This window comes from Vigna unguiculata, chromosome 2 (assembly GCF_004118075.2).
Source record: "Vigna unguiculata cultivar IT97K-499-35 chromosome 2, ASM411807v1, whole genome shotgun sequence".
In the NCBI taxonomy this organism is placed as follows: domain Eukaryota; kingdom Viridiplantae; phylum Streptophyta; class Magnoliopsida; order Fabales; family Fabaceae; genus Vigna; species Vigna unguiculata.
This window is the reverse complement of record NC_040280.1, coordinates 8,197,892-8,225,111: the sequence shown is the minus strand read 5'-3', so window position 1 is coordinate 8,225,111 and position 27,220 is coordinate 8,197,892. Positions and strand designations below refer to the sequence as shown.

At 32.7% G+C, this 27,220-nt stretch overlaps 2 protein-coding genes across 3 annotated transcripts; one reads left to right on the top strand and one right to left on the bottom strand.

Moving 5' to 3' along the window:
- The first annotated feature begins 2,841 nt into the window (after window positions 1-2,841).
- On the top strand, window positions 2,842-14,682 carry LOC114174081 (nicotinate-nucleotide pyrophosphorylase [carboxylating], chloroplastic). 2 transcript variants are annotated; one of them, XM_028058828.1, is made up of 11 exons: window positions 2,843-3,186; window positions 3,324-3,365; window positions 4,144-4,286; window positions 4,512-4,645; window positions 4,725-4,788; window positions 4,901-4,983; window positions 6,543-6,626; window positions 6,721-6,873; window positions 13,135-13,311; window positions 13,784-13,851; window positions 14,403-14,682. In XM_028058828.1, the coding sequence occupies exons 1-11, from the start codon at window positions 3,110-3,112 to the stop codon at window positions 14,497-14,499; spliced, it is 1,122 nt and encodes a 373-aa protein (XP_027914629.1). In that variant the 5' UTR covers window positions 2,843-3,109; the 3' UTR covers window positions 14,500-14,682. The 2 variants fall into 2 exon arrangements, with proteins under 2 accessions (XP_027914630.1, XP_027914629.1); XM_028058829.1 differs by lacking the exon at window positions 3,324-3,365 and having other exon boundaries at window positions 2,842-3,186.
- Window positions 14,683-19,928: 5,246 nt separating this feature from the next.
- Window positions 19,929-24,033, bottom strand: LOC114172292 (uncharacterized protein At1g66480). Its single transcript, XM_028056866.1, has 2 exons — window positions 23,358-24,033; window positions 19,929-20,314 (listed from the first exon to the last, which is right to left on the bottom strand). The coding sequence occupies exons 1-2, from the start codon at window positions 23,865-23,867 to the stop codon at window positions 20,255-20,257; spliced, it is 570 nt and encodes a 189-aa protein (XP_027912667.1). The 5' UTR covers window positions 23,868-24,033; the 3' UTR covers window positions 19,929-20,254.
- Window positions 24,034-27,220: the final 3,187 nt, after the last annotated feature.

Sequence of the window (27,220 nt, the reverse complement as noted above, 5' to 3'; positions counted from 1 at the left end):
TATTTTTATGAAAATACCCTTGAAACCTTTGTAAGAAGAGTTGTATAGGGTTAGGAGAGCTCGGCCACTAACACTACTAAGGGAAGCTAATAGTTGTTTATGAGGAGCTCATAATTCAAAGAAGTAGAGAAACATGTTGCTTGAGGGGGTAATACCAAAGTGAGTGCATAGAATTTGGAAGGCACGAATGAAAGCCCAACTGTTAGGGTGCAGTTGGCATGGAGAGACATTCAGAATGGTGAGGAGTTCTTTTTCGAAGGTGTTAAAGGGAAGTCGTAAACCTAGTTTCTCAAATAAGGTGACATACATATAAGTAAATTTTTTAGGGGAAATGGGAAATAAATTACCATCCCTACAAATAGGTTCATCACCATCGCATGCGATAACGGTTACATCCGTTTCATTGCTTTTACACAAGGTTTGGTGGCGTCTAAAAGCCCTAATTCTAGTGAGGGTAGTCATGGATGAGGTCTCACTGCGTAAGGCCAGGGGGGCCCAGGAATAGAGGACATTATAGTGGGTATTCATGGAGAGCGATTACAGTGGCGGTGTGATAAGGGTTTTTCAGAAAGTTATGGATAATCAGGGAAGGGAATACAATTGCAAAGCTAAAACACAATACAAAAAACAGAGATAATGCATAAGAAGCAAGCAAAGGGAGCAAGGGGATACAAGCGTGAAATTTGAAGAAGAAAGAAGAAGTACCTGGAAAAAGGAAATGGCGGTTGAGAAGGATAGGTGGGAGTCGAAAGAGCTCGAGTGTGATGAGTAAGAAGATGAAGGGATGGTTGAGTTGTGTAGGTTAAAGGGGGAAATAAGTGACGTTTGATATTCAAAAAGGAGAGTAAAGTGGGACCGTTGGATGAGTTACACGTGGTTGCGCAAATGCAGGGAGTAATGATGATTTTACGGGAAGTGGTGAAGAGCAGTTATTGACAAGACAACCTTTGCTCTCCTCGTTCTGAAGACGAGAAAGTGCAGAAGTTGGAGAGCTATGTACAGGTCCAGAGAAGGTGGTTCAGTTTTAGGCCGAGAGGATAGATGGATTTTTAGCATATGGCAGATCGGGAGTGGTAGATCGGATCTGCATGGAACCGAGGGAGAATATTAACTGAATTAAATTCCGTGTTTGGTGGGATTTTTAAGAATTAATAAGGTTGTTATTATATTTAGAGATATTTTAGGAGTAAAAGATAATTTCATTTTTATTTTGTATTTGTAGAATTTAATATTTTGTAACTGATTATTCTATAAATAAGAAGGTTACTCCATGGTCAAGGGATGAGAGATTTTTGACCTAAGTAAGTCTAAAATACTTTCTTTTTGTTTTGGTGAAGAATTATCTAGTATTTTTCTAAACCAGAACAGTTATCAATTAAATGTTATCCCAAACAGCACAATCAATCACCAAGAATCCAAATGCTAAAAAATGTTAAAAACAACAACTCATCACATTATTTGAAATCAATCAACGGAGGGGTGAAATTAGAATCCCCAAATAACCGGCTGGACACCGCAACACAAGTAGACACACCCAAATCAACAAAATCATGTGTGCGCTCATAAAACCTAAGGGAGAAAGGAGAAGACAACACACGGGTTCAAAAATTCCAAACCTCATTTTTGAATTCGACAGTGGCAACAACGAATAAGGAAATGGAGGAAGATCAACGATGGTGGGCTTCGTTCGCAAAGGGTCGCAAGCTTCCAAAAAGACAATGGGGTTCATCATTAGGTTCCAGATTGAGGATTCGACAATGGAAGATTGGTCACGAAGATGGAGTTCAACAGTTTAAAACCAAAGCTGCAAAATAAGGTTTTGTTGGACAACTTTTGGCTTCCAAAAAATTGGACTTTCGAGATAGGGTAGATGGAAGAATTTGATTTTGAACAGCAGAGTAGAGAAGCAGAGAGTAGAGAAGCACTAAGGGTGAAAACGTGATGTTTCGAAAATGTTGAAATGTGAATATTAGGGTTCCAACTTTTCATGTCAAAGCCCACGCGCAAATATATAAACTTAATTGCTCTAATTTAGTTTAAATTTATTTATAAATTAAATATTATATTTAAATGGCTTAATACACTTGCCACGAAGAGTGATAATAAAAGTGGTATAAAAAAGAAATCATCTAATCATTTTCCTTTTCTTTTACTCTTTTTTCTCTCCCTTCTTTTATTTTTTACAATGGACAAAAATGAAAATAATAAAAGTTTGGGGTACAGGAGTAAGGGTTGGGGGATACAGGGAGAAACCCCCACTTGTGATTGTAGGATGAAGTTTTACATAGTCCCATGGACGACTAATGTTTTCAATCAAATTTATAGTAACTTTAAGTGTTCGTAACTTTATACTACATTCCTATTAATTAAATACTACCTTACCAAGATTCAGAAAAATAATAAATAATACAAATTAGTTATCGATATTAAGTTGGAGTTGTAAATCAAAATGTTGTCCACAAATCATATCATGAATTTTTTTTTCTTTGTTTTTATGTTTATTACATTTTTTATATCAATTATTATTAACAATAGAAAATTATATTAAAAAAATGTAATATTAATTTTTTATTTTATATTTAAATTATTTTTAATTTGATTCATTATTTAAAAAAATGAATGAAAAAATATAAACTACAATTGTCACTCTGTTTTAAAAAAATTTATTATTTTTTTCAAAAGAAAAGCTAGTTAAACATCTTATTATCGTTCATATTAAACAGTTGTGCTAATTTTGAACAAATTTCAATTTTTTCTGCTTCGCAATAATATTCTCTTCTATAATTTAAAATAATAAGAATAAAAAAAATTCCCCAGCATCCCAGAACAGAGTAGGCACATACATACACTACACAGTCACACACCCCCTACACACCCCAGTAGCTTTGCCACGCAAAGAATGAGCTTTTCCATTTCCGAATCAGAATAAAAATTTCAACTTGCCTTCATATCCTTTCCGGAAAAGAGTCCCAAAAGAAAAAGTTGATTCTAAAATACACAGACTTTTGATTCTAATGTTGCGTAAACACTACTCAGTTTTCGCAACTCATGAATCACGAGTAATTGAAGTTGAAGAAGAGAGAAAAATAGCCTCAAATCGCGTTTAAAAATGGCTATAAGTTTCAGCCTTCAAGGCTTTCCAGTGCGAACTGCTTTTCACACCGCAGCGTTTGCACCTGCAATAAGGTCCTTCTTCTTCTTCTTCCTTGTCCTGAAACAAAACGCAGCGTTTCATTTCATTGCTTCTGAATTTTTGTAAGAAACATGTCTCTCTTTTGAAACGTTCTCACGTTTTTTTACATAATTTGGTGAATTTGTTGCAGCCACTCACTTAAACTTCCACCGCAATCAAGTTCAAAACTCGGGTAAAAATGCTTTTTCTTTTTTGTTGGAAATATGTTTGGATGAACATAAGGACTTTTTCTAGAAACGTTAAGGAAAACACAAATATCCTTTGACTGAAAATAGCTTGTGCATGAATTAAAAGTAAAATCCTTAGAGACTATAGGTAAGAACTTTATAAATTAAGCGAATTATTTTTTTCCTTTTTTTTTTTCCGAACAGCCATACCCTCTTTATTATTCAATATTGTCTGTCCTTTGTGAAAAGGAACTTGTAATAGTCATTATAATTCTGGAATAGGGTAAGAGAGAAGTGTTGTGTATGTTGATATTTCAAAATGTTGATGTGTCTATTTAATTAAATTTAAAAAAATATTTTGAATCTTATTTAGGTTTTATCCTTAAAAACGTAGATATTTTAGTTTACTTGTACTTGACATGTCTTAGGTGGTTTTAGAAAGTCCATGTTTTCCATTATAGATATCTGTTTCTTGTGTTTTTAAGAGCTCTGGTACTGTTTCTTTTTTCTGGTTTTAGAAATTCTTAGCTTACAACTAGTATAAAAATAGTTTAATCCTATTCCCCGTTTGATTATTAAAACAACTTATACTGAGTTGTTTTACGGGATGTACTTGTTCAATAAGGCATTAATGCAAATGTTTTTCTAAACAGGTCCTAAATGCATGGAAACTCATTAAAGAGTGTGTTTGTTAATCATCGTAGATGGTAGTTTTTTCTTGTACCACTTTATACACATCATGTATTTTCTGATCAAATTGTTTTAAATCATGTACAACTGCAGGACGGTTGTTAAAATGTCTGCAACTGAAGTCACAGACTCTAGGATATCATACGAGTCCTTTGCCATAAAGCCTCCTGAGCACCCAACTTATGATTTGAAAGGCGTTATCAAGTTAGCGCTTGCAGAAGATGCTGGGGATCGAGGTTTATACCTGTACTTTTCATGCTTTATTTCTTTTACTAGCTGCCATGTTCCTTCCTGAGTTTTAAATCTATAATTCACAATTTGAATTGTTATTCTTCACTGATTATTATAAGAAAATGTAAATTCTTCCATGCTGTTGGGCTTGCGCAAATAAATGATACTGATGCACACTTTTATTTGGTAGATATAATGCCTTCATGGTATCTGTATTATTTCAATTGTAGGTGATGTAACATGCAAGGCCACCATTCCATCTGACATGGCAGTGGAAGCTTACTTTTTGGCAAAGGAGGATGGCATCATTGCTGGAATAGCGCTTGCGGAGATGATATTTCATGAGGTTGATCCTTCTTTGAAGGTATGGAAGCAATTCACAGAATGCCAATCATTATATGTGTGGTTGGCTAACTCACAATAATATTACTTGCAAATATCAGGTGGAGTGGTGTAGAAACGATGGAGATTTTGTCCATAAAGGCCTACAGTTTGGAAAAGTTCACGGTGAGATAATTATTAGGAAATCAAAATTGCAAAAGAAAGAGGAATGAAAACATTATTCATTTCTAATTAATTCATGAACGGCTTCTATTGATCCTCAGTAAGTTGTGGACAGGACGGGCACATAACATTGTTGTAGCTGAAAGAGTAGTACTAAACTTTATGCAGAGGATGAGTGGTATTGCAACTTTAACTAAGGTAATCTGTTGTTTACTTTATCCTTTTTCTTTTGTTAACTATTCTGTACTATGCTTGCAACTTCCTAACAGATTAAGACAAAAATCATATATTGAACTTAGTTAGCTAACACTATATTCTGTTAAAGGTCTGTAAGGCTATTGAAAAAATTTGATATCAATTATTGGCAGTGTAGTGAATATTGGATCATATTTTCAAAATGGCTGAATTGGATAGATTTCTGAAGATGATTTACTTGGGTTTGATGCTATGCTGTATACAGCATAGTTGCTAATATCATTGCGACTAATATAGTGTTCAATGGCATAAGTTCTTGCACTATGCTTCATAGTGTGGCAATTGGCTGATTGTTGCTTAATTAAAAATAATAGTCCAGAACATTAAGAGATGAAACAAGCCTTTCAGTTGTTGGCAGTTGTTGGAGATGAGTCCTTCCCAGTATGGGAACATAAACACACAAGAATAATTACTCAAAAAATTCGAGTGGCTATTTTGGGAGCATAGTTATCTTCTCTAATGGTATTATAAATATACATAACCACTATAGTGCTACTATGGAGCTATTGCATTGTGGGATTCTGAAAGAACTAAACAATTTTCTGCATATGCTGGCATTTATTTATAGCTGGATAACGGTCTCAGTATAATATAAATTCCTATATTCATCAACAAGAACAGAAAAATTAAGGTTTCTTCGTCAATGGCCAGCTACCTTCGTACCTGAGAAAAAGAAAAATTTCAGAAGAGGTTCAAGACGCCAGAGAATTACCAAACTTTGCCTAACTCCCCAAATCCTTCAGCCTGGTATTTGGTATTCTCTTTCTGTTTCTCCTCCTTGGTTCTATAAGATGTGCCTTAGTAGCCACTTGTCCTTTCTCTGTAACTAACTTGGCCTTTGTCCTATTGTGCACTATACTTTCCACGTCATCAATATAAGTTTTTCTTCCTTACAAATTCCTCCAATCTACGATTGACTCTGTTGCCTTCCATGAAAATGTCTATTGAGGGCACGATTGGTGTCTTGGTTGCAGCATGTGTCAAGGCTTTGAGAGATGAATGTGGGACTGCATGCCACTCAATCCCAGTGTCTCTTTACATCAGAAGGGAATACTGGATTGCTTGGAATTCCAGCCTTATGAAAAGAGAGACTCCCAGAGTGAATTCCAGCATTAGGTCAATCACACTCAACACATCCCTTTCCACAATTTTTTTTATGCGCTCTCCACTGCCTACCTTCCTTTTATCCTCTTGTCCCAGCCTCATTCCTTTCTTCCACATTCCTTGCCATGTTTGCCTTTGCAGCCCAAATTCTGTATTTACTTGTTACTCATATTGTCTTGATGAAGGCTAACAATTTACAAATTGTTGATAGTATGTCTGTTTTTTGTAAATGTATTGATCACATTATTGTCACGAATATGGAAAATAAGTTGACTTATGAATTCAGATTGACTATAAAATATAGCAATGTGTTACATTTTACTGGCCCAGTAATTAGAGAAATTTTCCTTTATTATCTTATAATTCTTGATTGCTTTACAGATTGTGTTTTTCCACAGGAAATGGCAAATGCAGCATACCCGGCATATATGTTGGAGACCAGAAAGACTGCTCCAGCTTTACGTTTAGTGGATAAGTGGGCGGTCTGGACTTTGGATCACTTCCTTGCAATTATTAATAATCTATGCTTTTAAGCATAAAGTTTACTCAATAAACTAGGAATATTTGCTTTTACAGGTATTAATTGGTGGAGGTCGGAACCATAGGATGGGCTTGTTTGATATGGTGATGATAAAAGATAATCATATATCAGCAGCTGGAGGTGTTACAGGTGCCCTTAAAGCTGTTGACCTGTATCTGAAGCAAAATAGTCTTCAAATGGAAGTTGAGGTAGTGTTCTCTCTCATTGTTTCACTCATTTCTTTTCCTTTTCCATTTATAGGTCTTTTTGTTCTTATCTCAACTTTGAAAGTTCATGGAATCTGTTTTGCCTGCCAGGTTCCAACTGACATTATTAGTGTTGTTGTGATGTGCTATAGGATAATTTAATAACTATTTGTGTAACAAATTATTTGTTGATGCATAAACAATATGATGGGGACATATTTTACTGATAAGTATTAATGGAGAAAAATTATTACAAAAGGGAAAATCCCTCTTTATCACACTGAAGAACAAAAAAAATAAAAAACATGGATAAAAAGAAAAACCTGGGGATTGTTCACGGTCTACTTCCTTCCCACCCTAGTGCCTTAACTCCTTATTGAATGATTGACCGGTTTCCTTTCTTCCCCTAGCCAGCCCTTTTGTCATTTCCCTTACCAGATTTCACACCTCTGTTGTCTCCTTTCCTACCTGTCACATGAGTAGTTGTTACAATTGAAATTCTTGTCCTTACTGCCATTGTAACTGTGTAATGATACTCCGCTAGGAACCAAAAATTTGAAATAAGAAAGAAAGGAAATATTTTTTATTCAAAGAGATGAACATAACAATAAATAGAGGATAAACTCTCCAACGGTTTTCCCTTCACAAAAAGTCAATGCTCAATTTACAATGACAACAAATCCGAAACTCCATTATCCTTCTTCCCTTATTTCTATCTAACTGACTCCTCCAACTGATTAACCAACTGTCTCATTTATATTCTAACTCCCTTAACTAAATCCCTGTTGTCCTTATGTTCGTTCTAACATACTGATAGAACTATGACCACAAAAACAAATCAAAACAGCACAGCAAATGATAGTGTATGGAAACTGTATTATTGAATGTGTGAAAATGAGCAAAACGGTGGTATGACAATATAGAATATCTCCAGAGTCTATGACTCCTCCAGAGAGATCACTCTCCTTACCCTATTTCATAACAAACTTCCCGTATCCCCCCTCTCTCTTTCCTCCCTTCTCAAATACTTGTCTTCTTTTGCCACGTCATTACCCTCCTAACTAATTAATATTCCCTGGGCCTGTTTTCTTCCTCCTAGAGTAAACCTTCCATATCTTGGGCCTTCCACTAACATGGCCTTCTTCACCATCTTTCTCATGTTGTATCAGCCCCTCCTCAAGTGTTCTATCATTATTCCCTCCTCCAAAAATCGCCTTGTCCTCAAGGCGAAGATGAGGAAATTGGCTCTGTAGCAACACTGTATCTGTCCAAGTGGTTTCTTCTGCAGATCTGCCCTTCCAACGCACCAGCCACTGCTCAATTAACTCCCCTTTTTCATAATTTTTCGTGTTGCTAAAATCGACTCTGGTTCCTCTAAATCTCCTGGCTCCAATTCCAATTCTGCAGGCAATTCAGGTGTTGCAGAATAATCTCCAATTGCCCGTGTCAACTGTGATACATGAAATATTGAATGCACTCTAGCTGTCTCGGGTAATTTCAACTTGTATGAAACAGCTCCCACCTTAGCCAACACAGGAAATGGTCCATAATAACGAGCTGCCAACTTCGGATTAATGCGTCGTGCCACTGTTTGTTGCCTATGTGGTCGTAATTTTACAAATACCCATTCTCCTACTTCAAACACCACTTGTTTACGTTTCTTATCTGCATACTTCTTCATCTGCTGTTGAGCACGCTGCAAATGATATTTTAATTGTTGCAGAGCTTCATCACGATCCACTAATTCTGTTGCCACAGCCTCCACATTTGTTTCTCCTTGTGTAAAGCGAACCAAAGGAGGAGGTGCTCTCCCATATACCACCTCAAAGGGTGTTTTTCTCGTAGTCACATGAAAAGTGGTGTTGTACCATAATTCAGCCCATGGTATCCAATCCACCCAATATTTAGGTTGTTCCAAAACAAAACACCGCAAGTAAGTCTCTAAACACCTATTCACCACTTCTGTTTGACCATCCGTCTCAGGATGATAAGATGAACTCATCTTTAGCACAGTGCCTTGTATACGAAACAACTCTTGCCAAAATAAGCTCATAAACAAGGGGTCTCGATCACTTACAATTGAATTGGGTATCCCATGGAGACGCACAATTTCCTTAGCAAATATTTCAGCCACTTTTCTTGCCGTATATGGATGCTTGAGAGGTATAAAGTGCCCATACTTTGACAATCGGTCTACTACCACAAACACAACATCAAATCCCTTTGAGTTGGGGAACCCCATTATAAAGTCAAGAGAAATATCCTCCCAAACACAATCAGGAATGGGTAATGGTTGTAAGAGCCCAGCTGGAGATGTTGCTGCATACTTTTGCCTGACTTATATCACATTGCTTAACAAATTCTTGCACCCTTCTTTTCATGCCAACCCAATATAGATTCCCAGCAACCCGCTTATATGTCCTCAGAAAACCCGAATGTCCCCCTGTAGGAGATGCATGAAATTCTTCTAAGATGAGTGGAATCAAAGGAGACGATGCTGACAAAACTAATCGTCCCTTATGCAACAATATGCCCTGCTGCCAACTAAAACCCTGCTTAGGATTAACATCTTGTTGAATGTTGTCCACCACTCTTTTAAGGAACGGATCAGATTGTTGCTCCCCCTGTACCTGCTGTCCCTGCAACCATATAGGAAAAGAAATAATATTTCTTAATTCGCCATCTTCAAACACCCGTGACAAAGCATCAGCAGCTTTATTATCGGGGCCCGATTTATAAACCACTTCGAATTGATATCCCAACAATTTAGCTATCCAATGCTGCTGTTCCGCTGTAGTTATTCGTTGCTGCAACAAATACCCCAAACTACGTTGATCAGAATAAACTTTGAAACTTCTGCCCAAAAGATATGGCCTCCAATGTTGTACAGCTAGCACTAAAGCCATTAATTCTTTCTCATAAGCGGATTTACTCAAATTATTTGGTGATAAAGCCTTGCTGAAGTAAGCAATAGGTCTACGATTTTGCATCAATACTGCACCAATTCCCGCTCCTGAAGCGTCACATTCAATCTCGAATGGTTGCGTAAAGTTTGGGAGAACTAAAACAGGAGCTTGTGTCATGACTTTCTTTAATTCTTCAAATGCTGTTAAAGCCGTTGAGTCCCATTTAAACCCATCCTTCTTAGTTAGTTCTGTCAAAGGCTTGGCAATCCTTCCATACCCTGCAATAAATTTTCGATAATATCCCGTCAACCCAAGAAAACCCCTCACTCCCTTCACATTGCGAGGAATAGGCCATTCTACTACACTTCGAATTTTTTCAGGGTCAACTACCACTCCCTTTTCTGAGATAACATGGCCTAAATATACCACTTGTCTACTGCCAAACACACACTTCTTTTGATTCACCACAAAAGCTTGTTGTTGTAACAGTTGCAACACTAGAGATAAATTCTCTAAGTGGTCTTGCCACCTTCGACTATACACTAAAATATCGTCAAAGAATACTAAGACAAACTTCCTTAGATAGGGCTTGAAAACTTGATTCATTATTGATTGAAAAGTGGCTGGGGCGTTAGTTAACCCGAAGGGCATTACCAAGTACTCGTAATGGCCTTCATGAGTGCGAAAAGCTGTCTTGTGCACATCTTCCTCTCTCATTCTAATTTGGTGATACCCGGACTTCAAGTCTAGTTTTGAAAAGTAAGCAGCTCCATGCAACTCATCCAATAGCTCTTCCACCACAGTAATCGGGTATTTATCCGGCACTGTTACCTTGTTCAGTTCTCTATAATCCACACACATCCTCCATGAAGCATCCTTCTTCTTAACCAGAATGACTGGGCTTGAGAAAGCACTTGTGCTATGCCTAATAGTTCCTTGATGTAACAATTCACTCACCTGTTTTTCTATCTCTTCTTTGTGATGATACGGATATTTGTAAGGTCGCACACTCACAGGTCCGACCTCCTTATACAGTTCAATACCATGAGAAATCTTTCTAGCTAGAGGTAGTCCTTTCGGTTCCTTGAAAATTTCTTGAAAAGTGGACAACACTTGCTGCACTTCATTCAATTGTGTAATAGACAAGCCCCTGTCAATACCTAGATAATTTTTCTGTGTTCTTTGGGCCATTAAACTTTGCAAAGAAGCCACCATTTCTATTTGACATCTCCTTTCTGTTTTCTGCCCCTGTAATTCCACTGGGTATCCCATCCAGTTAAAACTGATAACTCTGTTTTTCCAATCGAAAGTCACCTTACCAAATTCTTGTAACCAGGCTACTCCCAATATCATATCCAACCCTCCTAATTCCAACACATGCGGTATTACAACAGTATGAAAATTTCCAAATTGGATTTTCACGGGCTTGCATCTACCCAAAGTGGGTATCTTATAGCCATCACCCAACTGCACTCCAATAGGCTTTTCATTCTCCATTTCCAATCCCAAAGCTGCCACTACATGAGGAGATATAAAGTTGTGGCTCGCCCCACTGTCAACCAACACCACCACAAAAACCCCATCAATAGAGGCTTCCAAGCGTAAGGTCGAAGGAATAATCCTTTCATTTCCACCTATCTCCACTCCTCCAAACATTCCCATAGCTCCGCAGTCCAATGTGGACTCTTCCTTTTGCTCCATCTCCTTACTAGCGATAATCTCTCCTTCCTCATTCACGGTTTCATCATCACCCAACACAAGCAACCTCAACTGTCGTTCTGCACAATTGTGTAATGGATGATATTTTTCACCACATCTGAAACAGAGCCCTTGTGCCTTACGATTCATTAATTCGGAATGAGGGAGATGTTTAGTACCCCTATTTCGTTCTGATGGAGAAGATCGATCGCTATTAGCACGTTGTATGGGTGATCCAGCAGCTCTCGCCCCTCCTTGGGCCACACTTTCGTTTGAGAACCCTTTGGATTAGGCTCTAACACTTGGACCCACTCCTATACCCATCTTATTTGGGTTGTAACCCGACCCGATACCAGTTCTATCTGGGTTATTCGAAACCCATCCTTGATTTCCTCTTCCCATGCGTCCTCCGACTCCTCTACCACTTTGTTCCCCATATAACTCAATTTCTACGTTCCTCGGGATTCGCATAGCCTCTAAGCGGTTGATAGGATTGAAAGTGCGAACACGTCTTCGAATCTCCGGTCGAAGACCACCGATGAAATATCCCAAATATTGTTCTTCCGACAATCGTGATACCTGGGACGAAATGAATTCAAACTCCGACAGGTATTCCTCTATGCTTCCTGTTTGATTCAAGTCCTTAAGTTCCTCATAGGGATTGTCACTTCGACCACCTCCGTATCTCCCAATCAGCTCCCGTTTTAACTTCGTCCAAGTCAACCCCTCACCAGAGTCGCGGAGAAGATTGAACCAATGGATAGTGGCCCCCTCCATGCTTAACTTAGCCAATCGCACCTTCATTTCCTCCTTCGACCCCTGAACCTCGAAATAAGTCTCTGCGCGCGTAATCCATCCCACCGGGTCAGTTCCGTCGAATAAAGGCAATTCTACTTTCTTCGCTGTCATCCTTTCCTCCGGTGACGCTTCCATTTCTGGAGACGATGAAACCCGCTCTTCACTTCTTGCAGTATGCAATCTAGCAAATTCCTCCAACATAGATTGATGAAACTCCACCAACGATTGTCGCATTGAAGCCTCCATTGCCGTCAAACGCTCCTCCAATGCTTCCACTCTATCTGACATCTTTGGTGGCATGGAAAAAGGTTAACTCCGCTAGCTCTCCTCGCAGGTATCCGGCAGGTCGGACCAGTGATAGAACTATGACCACAAAAACAAATCAAAACAGCACAACAAATGATAGTGTATGGAAACTGTATTATTGAATGTGTGAAAATGAGCAAAACGGTGGTATGCCAATATAGAATATCTCCAGAGTCTATGACTCCTCCAGAGAGATCACTCTCCTTACCCTATTTCATAACAAACTTCCCGTATCCCCCCTCTCTCTTTCCTCCCTTCTCAAATACTTGTCTTCTTTTGCCACGTCATTACCCTCCTAACTAATTAATATTCCCTGGGCCTGTTTTCTTCCTCCTAGAGTAAACCTTCCATATCTTGGGCCTTCCACTAACATGGCCTTCTTCACCATCTTTCTCATGTTGTATCAGCCCCTCCTCAAGTGTTCTATCACATACTCTCACCTAAAACTTAACCGTGTTATCAATATGAAGGTTTGGGTACATGTCTTGTAACAGTTGACGTAACTTCAGTGATGTCCCACCCATTTGTGTTTCAAGGTTTTTTGTGTTTTTTCCAGGTTGAGACCAGGACTCTTGAGGAAGTGGAAGAAGTGTTACATTATTCTTCCCAAGCAAAGACTTCTTTGACTCGAATAATGTTAGACAATATGGTTGTACCTCTACCTAATGGGGATGTGGACATATCTATGCTTAAAGAAGCTGTACAGTTGATCAATGGGAGATATGAGACTGAGGTATTTTCACGGCTAAATTTTCTTAGTTAATCTTTACAGTATATTTTGGATTATTTCTTAGAATAGACGATGAACAATATTTTGGTACTGATTTATATCCTTTTCTATTTCTATAATTTTTCTTTGTTTCTGTCAAGTTGTTGATAAACGAGCATGCTTACTCATTTGTCTAATAAAGAGGTATACGGAAATATGCCAACCGATATGTAAAACAAAATTAAGGGTTTACACTTATGCTTTGAGGTATTCTTTTATGGGTTCATGCAGTGAAAGATATTGTTTAGGTTGTCATCAGCTTGCTAAGTCATACTCCATTTTCACTTTGCACTAGTTAGCTTTACTTGCATTATTGGGATTATTGTTATTTTGGACAACTTAATCATTTCAGAATCTCAGGTTTTTTGTGGATACCATAAATTTGAATGAGGATAACTCTAGTTGCTAATTTCTTGTTTCATTTTTGTGATGTCAGGCATCAGGCAATGTCACACTAGATACTGTTCATAAAATCGGGCAAAGTGGAGTGACCTACATTTCTAGGTAAACTTTTAAGTTTGTTAGTTCCACATCATTTCACAGTATCTGGTATTATAACCCATTTACCTCATTTAGAGATATTATGTTTTTGGAACTTGTGTCCCAAGTAGTGATGTTTCAGATTGAAATGTTCACAATTTGTAAACAAATTGATTCCGTTAATGAATTCTTTTTACTTCACATCTGAACTATTTTTTAGTACGCAGGTTAGCCTAACCCTATCCATATAAATGTAGACCAAAACAAGATTGACCCATTTATTCAATCTAAAAAAATCATATTTGAAGATCACCATATCTAAGCTTAATATAAATAATATATGGGGTTCAACTCTTCAACAGTCTTGGCCAATGAGTCAAAAAATATCTTGTTTTTTTATAAATTTCAATCTTCTGCATAATGCATGTGGGAATCCCTTTCCTTCATTTTTCAAGTCAATGATTTCTATGGTTTTTTCTATTTTGGTATAGCATGGTTGTAATTTATTTGAGAAACTTCTTTTACCATTTCCCAAAAGTGAAAATTTACCATGCTTGTGACTTGTTCTGTGGCAGTGGTTCATTGACTCATTCAGTGAAAGCACTAGACATCTCTCTCAAAATAGACACCGAATTAGCACTCAAAGTTGGAAAGCGTACTGGACGAGCTTGATTAGTCTCTTCTTAAGATGTTATCTATCTATCAATGCATGTATGCTTTCTTTGAGCTTGATTATTTCTCACTCTGCTGCTTGTATTTACGGTATCAGTTTTTTTTCTTTTTCTATGTTGTGACTTTTCAACTAACGAATTGCTTCTCAAATAAATAATGTATCAGTGGTTCCTGTCCTGAAAACATCTGTGTTTATTGAAGATAGTTTAGCTTACCCCATAAAAAATATTATCAAAAAAGTAATTGAGATAAGTAGAGTAATTTCCGTATAGGTTAATATGTTTTCTGTTCTCAAAAGAGTATGTTTCATCCTTAAATTAAATTATAAGTAATTTAGTTCTTACATTTTTTGAAAGTCATCTTCTCAACATTCTCAACAACCAGATACGTGGAGTGTTTCACATATGACCAACGGAGCGGAGTTACTTATTACACTATATTATAATTTTTACATATCATATGTTGTGGAAGATGTTTTATATGAATTTTATAAAGTACGGGATAAAATACTCTATAATTTAATTTAGAGGGAAACGTAATTGTTTATAATAGTTTAGGGAAAAAAATATATTTATCTTTATTTTTAACCACATGTTTCAATTGAGATTTGGTATTCTCAAACATGTTCTTAATAGAAGATTTAGTTGCAAAATCAACGTAATAAGTGTATTGGTAACAATGTAACAAATAATAAATATTTTATCGTTCTCTTTCAAGAATATAACATATGACAACTTTTCCATTTCCAATTCAATTAAACAACAAAAATCACAATAGAAATTTTTTTTTTTTTATTAAACAACTGATGTGTAACAAGAATTTAACATTATGTATTTACAATTCGTCAATACTAGACTTTATTCACTTCATCTTGATGATTCATCAATGATCTTAATTCCATATTCATGTTAAAACCAACTTACAAATATACTCAAATCTTATTTCTAGTGACTTGGAGCCTATGATAACTCATCAAGTTTCATTCCTTTGAATCCCCAACAAATGAAATCATACATTAATTTTAGGATTCCAAGATTACTAATAAACTAAGTTCTATCCCTAGATACAAACATCCATTAGATATACAATTTCAATTCTAAATTCTAAAATATTTTCCTATATCTCAAGAATCACAAATCAAACATAGAAATAATTCACATAGAGCATAAAAATGGAAATCAAATACTAACTTGAATTGGATATATATATATATATATATATTTCCCAGTCTGGAATTAAGGACCAAAACTATAACTATGATAATTAATTGTCGTAAAGGAACTCCCTCAACTTTCTCTTTATTTTTCACTCACCCCCAAAAAATTCCCCTACTTTTCCTTAATCTCTCATGTATATATAGGGTCTTTCAGTATCTAGTCGTTACCTTATTACCAGATTTTTAGCTAACCAACCTACCCACTTCTCCACTATTCTCTCCTGAAATCTCGCTAGAGGCTGTTACTAAAATTCAAGGATATTTGCTTGTCAGTTACTACTTATTTTACGCATTCTTTCTGCATCACATTTCCTCCTTTGGGGCTGTTGTTGGGCCATATCACTAGGCCATTTGCCTGTGTACAGGCGCGTTTTTACAGTTTGGCCGAGCTGTCCGACTTCCATTGAACGAGCTATCCGACTTACCATTGGACGAGCTATTCGACTTACCATTGGACGAGTTATCCGACTTACCATTGGACGAGCTATCCGACTTACCATTGGACAAGCTATCCGAATTACCATTGGACGAGCTATCCGACTTACCATTGGATGAGCTATCCAACTTGCCATTGGACGAGCTGTCCGACTTATCATTATGAAAATCTTTGATGAACTGTGTATTACTTGAAAAACCATATCAGATTCTGACTTGGAGGCGAGGAGAGTACAATATACATACATACATATATATATATATATATATATATATATGTATATGTATATACATATATATGTATATATATGTATATATATACATATATATATACATATATATGTATATACATATATATATATGTATATATATATATGTATATGTATATGTATATACATATACATATATATATATACATATATATATATGTATATACATATATATATATATGTATATATATGTATATATATGTATATACATATATATACATATATATATATATATATATATATATATATATATATATATATATATATATATATATATGAACAACACAATTTTGTATAAAAATTTAGTAATTTATATCTAATTTCAATAAATAGAAATTGCTCTTTATGGTGGAGAATCTAGGGTTTTACAAAATTGAAGAATAGGTAAAAATTTTAAATCATAAAGTAGAAGCAATCTCTCTTCCAAGGTTTTTGACATTTGTTCCAATTGTGCCTCCCATTCACATCTCTGCCTTCAATTTCATAGTCCATCATGCTCTCCAACCCAAAAGGGGTAAAACTTCCATGGATGAAGAAGGAGACCTAAGAAGGAGAAGGGAGAGTTTTCCAACAACTCTAACAACCTCCAAGAGTCTCTCCCAAGCACCCAAGTTGTTTATATTCGTGCAAAATGAGAAATCTCCTCAAACTCTCATAAACATGATTAAATAACCATATTCATGTCTCAAGGTCGACATTCTTGCCAAATGAAACCTAAAAATCGATGCTTTCTCACTTGCAACTCGTTGGGCGAGCCATAATTTTTTCTCAACAACTCAAATACTGTAGGTTTAAGCTGTCATTTTCGCCTAGCAAGCCACCAGATCGCCCAACGATAGGTTTTTTGCCTTTTGGGGTTGATTCATGGAAGTATATACCTAGAGGTGAGTCATTTCTCCATGTTTGCAGTGCTGGGAGTGATTATAGTGCTTTTTGACACAACATTTGTCTCAAAATTATTCTTTCTTGTCCACTCATGCTTTCTTGAGTTCTAGCTTGTTTTCTTCTACCAGAATTGTTTCCTATTCACTTATTTCACACACCTCAAGAGAGATTAGAGATAAAAAAAACATAAACTAACTAAAACACAAGAAAACACAAAAACACACTTAACTTTAGGATAAAACAAGATAAAAGCTAGGAAAAATTAATTTTATTCACTAAAACAAACACCAAAAGTAGATAAAAATCACTCTTATGGAATATCATATACTTAGTATATGTAGAATATAAACCTGACCAAAAACTAAATTCGTAATTGACATAACACTTTCACAAATGGTGTTAATTAATGTTTTCTTCATGAAGAAGAGGTACGAAAGAGATTTAACATTAAAGAATTATAGATTAATTATATATACATAAGATCATGACATCAATTTTACATTAAAATCTCAATTTCTTTTATATATTATTTATTTATTTTTTTCATCTTTATTTAATGCAGGACTTTCGAGTTTGTTTCAAAATTTTCGATACAAATAAAGTAACATAGTAAAATAAGTAGAAAGAAAAAAAGTTCTGCAATTTGGACTTAGTAAGTTATATTGAATTTGTGAGAGAAGTAAAAGCAAGTCTTGCAGAATACCTTCTCAAATAAAAGTGAAAAATTGTAGATGTGATGAAAATTTGAAAGGAAGATTAGTCTTATAATACTTTGAAATTCTACATGAATCTAATACTTCAATTATAGTAGTTATAAAAAAAAAAAGAAGAAATAAAGATTGTGAACGACATGAACTATGCAATTAAAAATTTTGAGTATTGTCAATATTAGGCATTAGGTTTAGCATGTATTTATAAGCAACAGCATGACAAATAGTAAGCTATGTTTTTAATTTAGAGGAGTGGACTGTAGTAGAGAAAAATAAGGATATTGTAACTTTCTTCTGCTTAACGACTTTACCTTTAATGGTTGTATTGATAAAATATATATAATGTAAAAGTTTTTAAATTAGACAAGTTGATATTAATTCATATATGATAAGGGTTAGGTGAACTTTTTTGTATTTTTGTTATCAAGTCAAATTAAACAGATTGCATGTAAAATGAATATTTTTTCAGTATTAAGTATTGTGAATATTAAAAACAAATATTAATAATGTATTGAGAATATTAAAGTAATATAAAAAATTATTTAAGGGTTGTCTGTACTAAAAATATTTAAATACTTTTAATAACTTTTTTATCAGTCAGTCAGAATGTTAAAAGAGCAAAAACAGCCATGAATACACCAAGTCAACACCCCTACATTATAAGGTTTGAACATCATAATCTTATAATATATCTCATAATTCTATTATTAAAATCATTTAAAAAAAATCAATTATTCTTATTAAAATTGGAAATAATATAGAGTTTGTGAGATGGGAAAAAAATGGCATGTTAATGTTGTTTGACTAATATGTACACTTATAGTAAAATTAATTTGCATCGTTTATCTGTTTTACGATTAAAGCATACAGTTTCATTTATCATTTAAAAAAAAGTGATAAAAGATTAAAACGTAAAGTGAGATAAAATGTTAAATAAAGAAAAATTGTACATTGAAAACAAATTAAAATTTATGAATTTGACGTGAGGCGACTTAGGAGTGTTAACACATTCTAATATTATTTATCACTAATTGAAATGAGTAAAAATAACACAATTACGATTAAAAAGGGAGGCTCCCAAAATTTTACAACAATTTTCACTAAATTTTAGCCAAATTATAAAAATAAATTTAAAAGAATAAATTAAAAAGAATAAATGTTCACCAGAACATGATCAACAATCAAACAACTTATATATTATCAAAATAAATTTTACACGCAAACTAAAATGAATGTTAATTTAATAAAATAATAAACGTAAATTTAATTTTCTATATGGACTAAAGTGTAATGTTAGATTACAAGTAAAGTAAGGTCTAATATAATAATAATAATTATTTATCTGGTTCCTTTTCAATAATATTTTATAAAGATAGTTGTTTGTATAGACAATCTTCTTAAATTTTAAAGATCCCATACTTATGGAATTATATTTACATATTGCTTTTAATAAAAATAAATTCATTTCATTGAAAGTGAACTAAAACTTCACCTTATCAACTATCTTTGCACATGACAAACACAAATGAAAGTTGAAAATATACTTTAATTTTAGAATATTAGTAGTTTTAATTTAATCAGAAGTATATTTCTATATGTATAATTGTATTATATTTGGAGGAAGAACTTCACTTATATATATATATATATATATATATATATATATATATATATATATATATATATATATATATATATATATATATATATATATATATATGGTCAAATAACAATTTTTTTTTTTTGTGAAAAAAATATGTGGTCTATTAAACTTAAAAATTTAGTAAAATAAAGTATTGAATACTTTTGAAATAGATATGGATTGTTTTTTTCTTTCTTTCTTTCTTTCTTATATACGACGAGTTCATGATTCACAGATGTACATAAGTTAGAGTTATTCATGATGTCTCTTTATACAGTTCAACAAGGTTATATATACTTTTCCCTACATACATTTACACACAATAATTTAAGGATTAATGTTATTGAAACCTCATACACTGTTATTCACAACTACAAAGGTACTGAACTGCATTTTAAGGTACTGTTCAGTGAAACTAATATAAGAAAACACCCATATAATTATTGCAATAGTTTGTGACTCATGCACAAAAACATATATCAAGAAAATGTAAACAACATTACTCTTAATCATATTTAACTAATAAAGCACCATGAAGCTCATTCCTTTTGTGAGATACTCTCTCATATTTCAAGGCTAATTTATGTAAAATATCTGTTCATGAAGCCACTGCTATAGGACTCCCTCCTTCACTGATTGGCATAAAACTCACCCTTTTCTGCAAGAATTGATAATCCAAAGCCATCAATTTATGATTACAAACTCTTCTGATCATGTAGATATGGAACACATAATAAATGCTTACGGTCAAAGATTCTACATCAATTAAAGATATGATAAATTTACAGTATATAAATGATAGAAATATTAATTTACAAGTTAATTTTCTTATGTTAAATATTAAGTTTAAAGTTTATTTTTTAAGGTAGTTTGAAACCTATATATCATAGCGAGATTTGTTGTTTGTTAGACTTATCATACCATTTGTCATGAGACCACTATTTTAATAATTAGTTTCACATTCAAGATTTATATAACTTGGAGAGAGTATATTGAAAATCTCACATCCACAATGATTAAAGATAAAACAAATTTATAACAAGTGAATGCAAACCTTATTTTATAAATAAATTTTGTAAGATTAAATTAAAGTTGTGGCTTCTTTAAGACAAAGAAACAGGCAGGGAATAGTTTAATTTTGGCAACGACTTTTTCATAACCAACGATAGTCACCATGCAAGTTTGTGTTTATTAAACCAAAGATTATAGTGGAAGAATCTTTATTCTGTGCAGACCCAACAACTTGAAAAGGACATGGTGCTTAACCCTTTTGATATGAGTTTTTGTATGCATGAAATGATGTTTAAACTGTTGAGCCATTACATTTCCTTTCCTTATCCATTCTGTTTTGCTTGTCGGCAACTATATGAATGTGAATGCAGAGGAATCTGTTCCTGTTTTTCGTACAATTGTTCAAATGGTTCTTTCTTATGTCATTGCTCTTTCATTTATGATGTTAGTTCAATATATTACATAGCAGGTGGAGATTGAAATTTATAAAACAGGGAATATACAATGATCTTATCAAGTTGCAGATTATATATATATATATATATATATATATATATATATATATAGACTTTGAATTTGAATTTAGATTTAACCTTTCATATAAATTCTTTATGCCGAGAACAAAATAAAGTTATAGGTCTTATAATGGCTTGATAAACCTAATCATTCCAGTATCATCTTAGAGTTTAAATATTTCTGAACTCAATTTTACAAATTTGACAATTCTTTAATAAAATATAAGTGTTATCTTTCTTCTATAAATCCTTTTATTTGAATGTGAGTTTAACACTATAGTTCATTCTCACAAAATTGTCTTATCTTAATTTGATGTAAAATCATCTAGTGATCATTTTGTATCAAGACTTTATATGTACATCTAGTATAAACATAATCTCTAATACTATATTAGAAACTATGTTTAAGTTTAATTAATCCCCATAAAACTTATTTTGAGATTTACATGTTATATCTAGTTTGTGTGAACATAAGCTCAAGTTAGATGAAAGAATTTACCATAGTAATACTCTAAGGGAAGAAAAAATGTTAATGAAAATTTAATAGCTACATTGTTGTCGGCTTTGTATGTTAATAAAATATCTCAAGAACTTTCATAAGAAAAGCAAGTTCTGAAATGATTACTTGTGTGAAAAATTTATATGAAAAGCTCTTATTATGTTAGAGTAAGTACTATATTGAATACCATATACAACTTGTAACACTATTAAATTTACATCTTGTACATCTAACAAGTCCTTCATGGTCAATTTTGTATATAAAAATCGTAAATGTTTTAAAAGAAATTATAACTTTATATATATATACTAAAAGTTAAAAAAGTGTTTAACGTAAGAAATGTTCTTAATTATAAATAAAGAAATAAATACTAACAAATTTGTTTTGTGCGAAATATACATAATGATTGACAAAAACGTCTTTATATTTTTTTGTCCGTTTTACAATTTTTCTATAAATCATTGACCATGTGACCAGCAATAATGATATTTAAAATTAAAAATAAACCAATTCCATTTATAATAATATAGAAGGTGATTGAACCCGCTACGTCAACTTATTCACAGAATCAATTCGACTTCAACTTACAAGCATTGACTAAAACGTCATGGATCGAAATAATGTTCGAAAGTATGTTTCGTTTATGTTATGCAACTCCATTTTGTTTAATAAATAGAAAACTGGATTTTCTAAAACTTTCTAAGGTAACAAGATGATTCAAAACAATACAACATCACTTAAACATAAAAATATTGTGAAAACATAAATGAGATTGCTTTGTTCAAAAAAGATGAGACAGATTATTTTCATGTAAATTATAAGTTTTATTTCGTAAAAAAATATTGAAAACAGTTTATAAACACATTCTCCAAACACTTATATGTAAATTCTTATATGTTATGATATAAATTTAAATAAAGTAAAATAATACTTAGATATATATATAGTCACCTCTAGTGTCTCGTGTATATAAATATTTTGCCGATCAATAAAAATGGTTTTGTCCTTGACAAATTACCAAAATTTATTTTGGGTCTATAACAATATTTTTCAAATTTTTACTTCATTGTTTTCCTTAAATTTTTTCAGACAATTAAACAGTAAAATAAGGGAAATTTGGTCATGCTTACATCAGCAAAACAAAATAAAATAAAAATTATTACATTTCTTTTATCAGAAATCAAATACAATTTATGATAAAAAAAAATTATTTAAGTCCATTAGAATTTGATATGTTCAAAAAAGATTAAATCTTAAGATTAAGCAGTGGTAATATTTAATGATGCTGCTATACACATATACACATGTTAAGAATTAGTGCATGTAAAAATATATTCTTGCATGGTAAAGTCTTATGGTTGGAAAAAAAAAAAACCCATGAAGAAGCATTACTTTTTTATTAACGTAATTTTCTCAAAACTTATTATATTCTGACTACATTATTTTTTAATTATCCATAAAAATCAATAACTTATTTCATACTTACAATGACATCATCATGTAAAAGTCCTGAAATTATATATTCAGTTAAAAAACACAAACTGCTATTATTCAGTTAGAGTCAATCAACATTAATTAATGGTACTAATTAAATTAATTTAGAGAATTTCACATGAGATAAAAAAGAAGAAGATGCTTATAATAATTTTACATTTTACTTGCATGAAGAAACGTACCTGACGTGGTTTTGAACCTTCGCCGCTTTTGGCCATGCAGAGTCCAACGATCTTCTCCGCCGCCTCCGCCTCCGTTTCGCACCCTCGCATCGCCCTCTCCACCTCCGCCTTCGCCACCCGCATCCTCAGCCTCACTCCGCCGTTCTCCGCCCCTTCCATCCCCTGCCCTTTCATGATGGTGAGGTCCGACGCAGACCTCCGCGCCAGCACCAGGCTCTCCAGCCTGTCCTTGGCGCTCATGTTGATCCCCGACCGCACCCTCCGCGGCGCCACCATCGCCTCTCGCGGCAGCTCAACGAGAAAGTACAGCCTCTTGGGCGCCAACTCCCGGTTGGCCTCCAGCGGCCTGGCCCTGACGCCGTAGTGCTTGACCGCCTCGGATTCCAACAGCACCAGCCCCGGGTGGTCCTTGAGCACGTCGCAGACTCTCACCGGAGTCTTCAACTTGAAGGTTTCGCCGTCGATCTTCATCACCTTCGTCGTTTTCTTTCCTCCCAAGGCATTCCCCATTGGAATGTTATGAAGTGAAAAGCTTGATTCTTTGATTATGGTGATGATGATAACAATGGGTGAAGTGTGTGCAATGGAAGACTCACATGTGGGAGGTGGTGGTGGTGGTTGTGTTGAAAGTTGGACTTGGAGGGTGTGAGTGTGTGTGTTTGTGGGTGGTTGTGGATTTATGTAATGTTTGGTCAATAAAATAAGGCAGTCTTTGAAAATCTTATTATAATCCATAAATTAAAAACATGGTTGTTACACTGTAATTTTACACTCAATTATCTAGGTCAAACTGCCTTTCATATTAATCTGATCAAAAGGAGAAAAATTGAAAATGAAAACAATTTATTTAATACGATTATATGGAATGAAACTGTAGATCTATCCTTACTCGATATGAATAAGTATCTAAGTGTAAACTAATAAAGTTGTTAAAACTTTTGGATTTTGCCTATAAAACAACTTGAAGACTCAAAGTAAATATTTTATTATTTATATAGTCCAACTTGATTAAAAGTTTCAACTTCTTAAACCTAAAAAATGTGAAGCTTGAATTTCTCTTGTTTAACTCATTTTATTACTTTATAAAATACTTAAAACAATTATTCTTACTTTATCAACTAAAACGTGATTTTCTGTTTACTAAATTTTTATTTTAATATAACTTGTAAAAATAATGTAAAGATATACAAAATATGTTTTAAATAAAAACATTACTAGTAAAATTGAAATATTATAGATATAGAAGATGTTTTAAGTATTATACATATATTTAACTATTTCATAAAAAAGAAGTAAAATTGAAATAAATTTCTCCAAAAACTACAATAGGTTTTTGCATAAAATAATTTATAAAATTTCTCTTATATAACCTATTTTTTTTCATTTATGATGTGCACTAATTTTATCTCTTTTTTACTTATTGAAGCATACATATGTGACCCAATATATTAGCTCTCAAACCACTTTTATATATGGAGTTGATTCATGACTGGAAAAGACAATATTTTATGCTCATCTCTTTTTATCATACATTATTTTCTATATTTTATATTTTTATTCCTGGTTCTCTTTTAATTGTATAATTTATTGTATGATTGATTAATGTTTGTCAAATGGAAAACACTAAATTATGCAGAGAAATTTGGCTTTTGGAAGAGAAAAGTAGAAGAGCTGCTACAGTGACACTCTTCTCTGGGTTGGGGTTTGGTTGTTTTTCAACAACTCTTCTTTCATCTTCTTATCTCTTCGACCATGCCACAAACGCCAATCACGGAATAACAAAACAAATTTTCTAATAACACCATGCTTAGATCAACACAGAAAGATCAAATTTTATTCAAATGATGAAATATAATAATGGTGCTGTGTTTAGCTCTTTAAATTAAGAGGTTTATCTACAAAAATGAGTTGTTAGTTCTATGTATTGTCACCCAACTAGATTGTTCTTCAAAAATATATGTATATTTTTTAAGCAAATATATATAGACATAAAATATATGTCTTCGTCTCTTACATTAAATTTAATCTGTTTTTGGTTACTTAATTGAACGTTTTCCTTGGATACAAGGAACATTTTAAATGAAACAAATATATATATATATATATATATATATATATATATATATATATATATATTTATAATTTGTTTGAAGTATAAAATGTAATCAAGTAAGCAAGTTTAAATTGTTTGAAACAAATTATTTTTTCTTATAATAACTATATAAATTTAGGATATTTTTTAGATGCTGTTAAGAATAATAATAAGTATATAGCTTTTAAAATAATTTTATTAAAATAACTCGACCCTCTCAATGCATTACCTTTTGAGATAAAAAAATGGAGATAAATTAACAGAAGATAACGTTTATCAATTTGGAATTTTCATAAAAAGTTAAAACTATCTTAATTGTGTGTGAGAAGAAATAGATCTTTAACTATACAAAATGACTAAAATAAACATTTTTCAAACTACATAAATTAGGAATAACAATTTTAAACTAAGTATATATTAACAAAATGACTTTAAAGTGATATTTTGTTTTTAGGATTTTAGATATAAATTGAAAGTTACACTTAAAATAAAAATAATAAATTTGAGTGAAATATAAGAAAAAAAATTACAAAGATAACTCGTGTACTTTAGTAATGTAAATCTCTCCTTTAGTAATGAAAATTACAAATATTTTTCATTTTAGAATAAGTCTATCAAATCTTATATCTTTTGTATTATATTTTTTAAGATACAAATTTGTTTATTTTCCGCATATCATATCTTAATTGAGTAAAGATTTCATTTTGTTATTGTTTCTCGCTCTCAACATATTTGTTTTCACAATATTGAAGTGTATGTTAAGCGCGTGAAAGTAGAAGCTAGAATTTGTCGCTTCTGCAAAACAAGATTTGACCTAATTTCATGAAACGTGTTGATTTTCTGAAAACTCAAACCAAACATCCACACGCAGAAACACAAATATTCCATTTTAATTGATATAATTTTTATGATCCAAACATGTGCAGTGAAATTGGTTGACCTTTTTCTTGCAGGTATCTTTGAAACACTCTAAATTTCACCACCAAAGGGTTTTGATGAGAGTAGTTGAAAAGTGATTTAGGTTCAAATCAATCTTTCTTTACATTATTCAGACAATGAGTGACTTTTTTTCAAAGTGAAACAAAAGATGTGACTCAAAACGAAGAAATCTTATGTATATATTAGGATAAATACTAAAATTAATATAATAAATATCAACATATTTATATTTTTAATATAATAAAAATATATAATTTTAGTAAAAGAATTCGATTTTTGTTTAAATTTTATTAGTTATTGAAATGATTAAATATCTCATTAATATTTAATAATTGTTATGTATGAAAAAAATATAAAAGTTGAAACACTTCTAGAATTTTTTTTATTGACAAAAAATGAAAAATATTAAAGTTAATATACAATTCATCTTAAAAAGAAAGTCTTCTATCTTCTATTTATTTTTTAAAATTTAAAATTCACGGTATTTCTTCAATTTTAATGACATTAAATTTAATTTTTTTATTAAACACACGATAATTATTGACCAAAGACTTATTTAATTATATAAGCTATTAATAAAATTTATATAAAATTAAAATTATTATATTAAAAGTGTAATTTTTTTACTATAACAAAAATGAAATATATTAGTATTTATTGTACTATACTCCTGGAAATAAAGAAATGATTTAAGGTTTGATTAGACACTAAAGTCCAAAGGTGAAGTCCAAATTGATGGGTGGGTGATGAAATTAGAAGTGGTGCATTTTCAAACACTACATTAGGCCAAGTGTGAATTTTTTCACTTCATGTTGAAAAGTTACACTTTTGC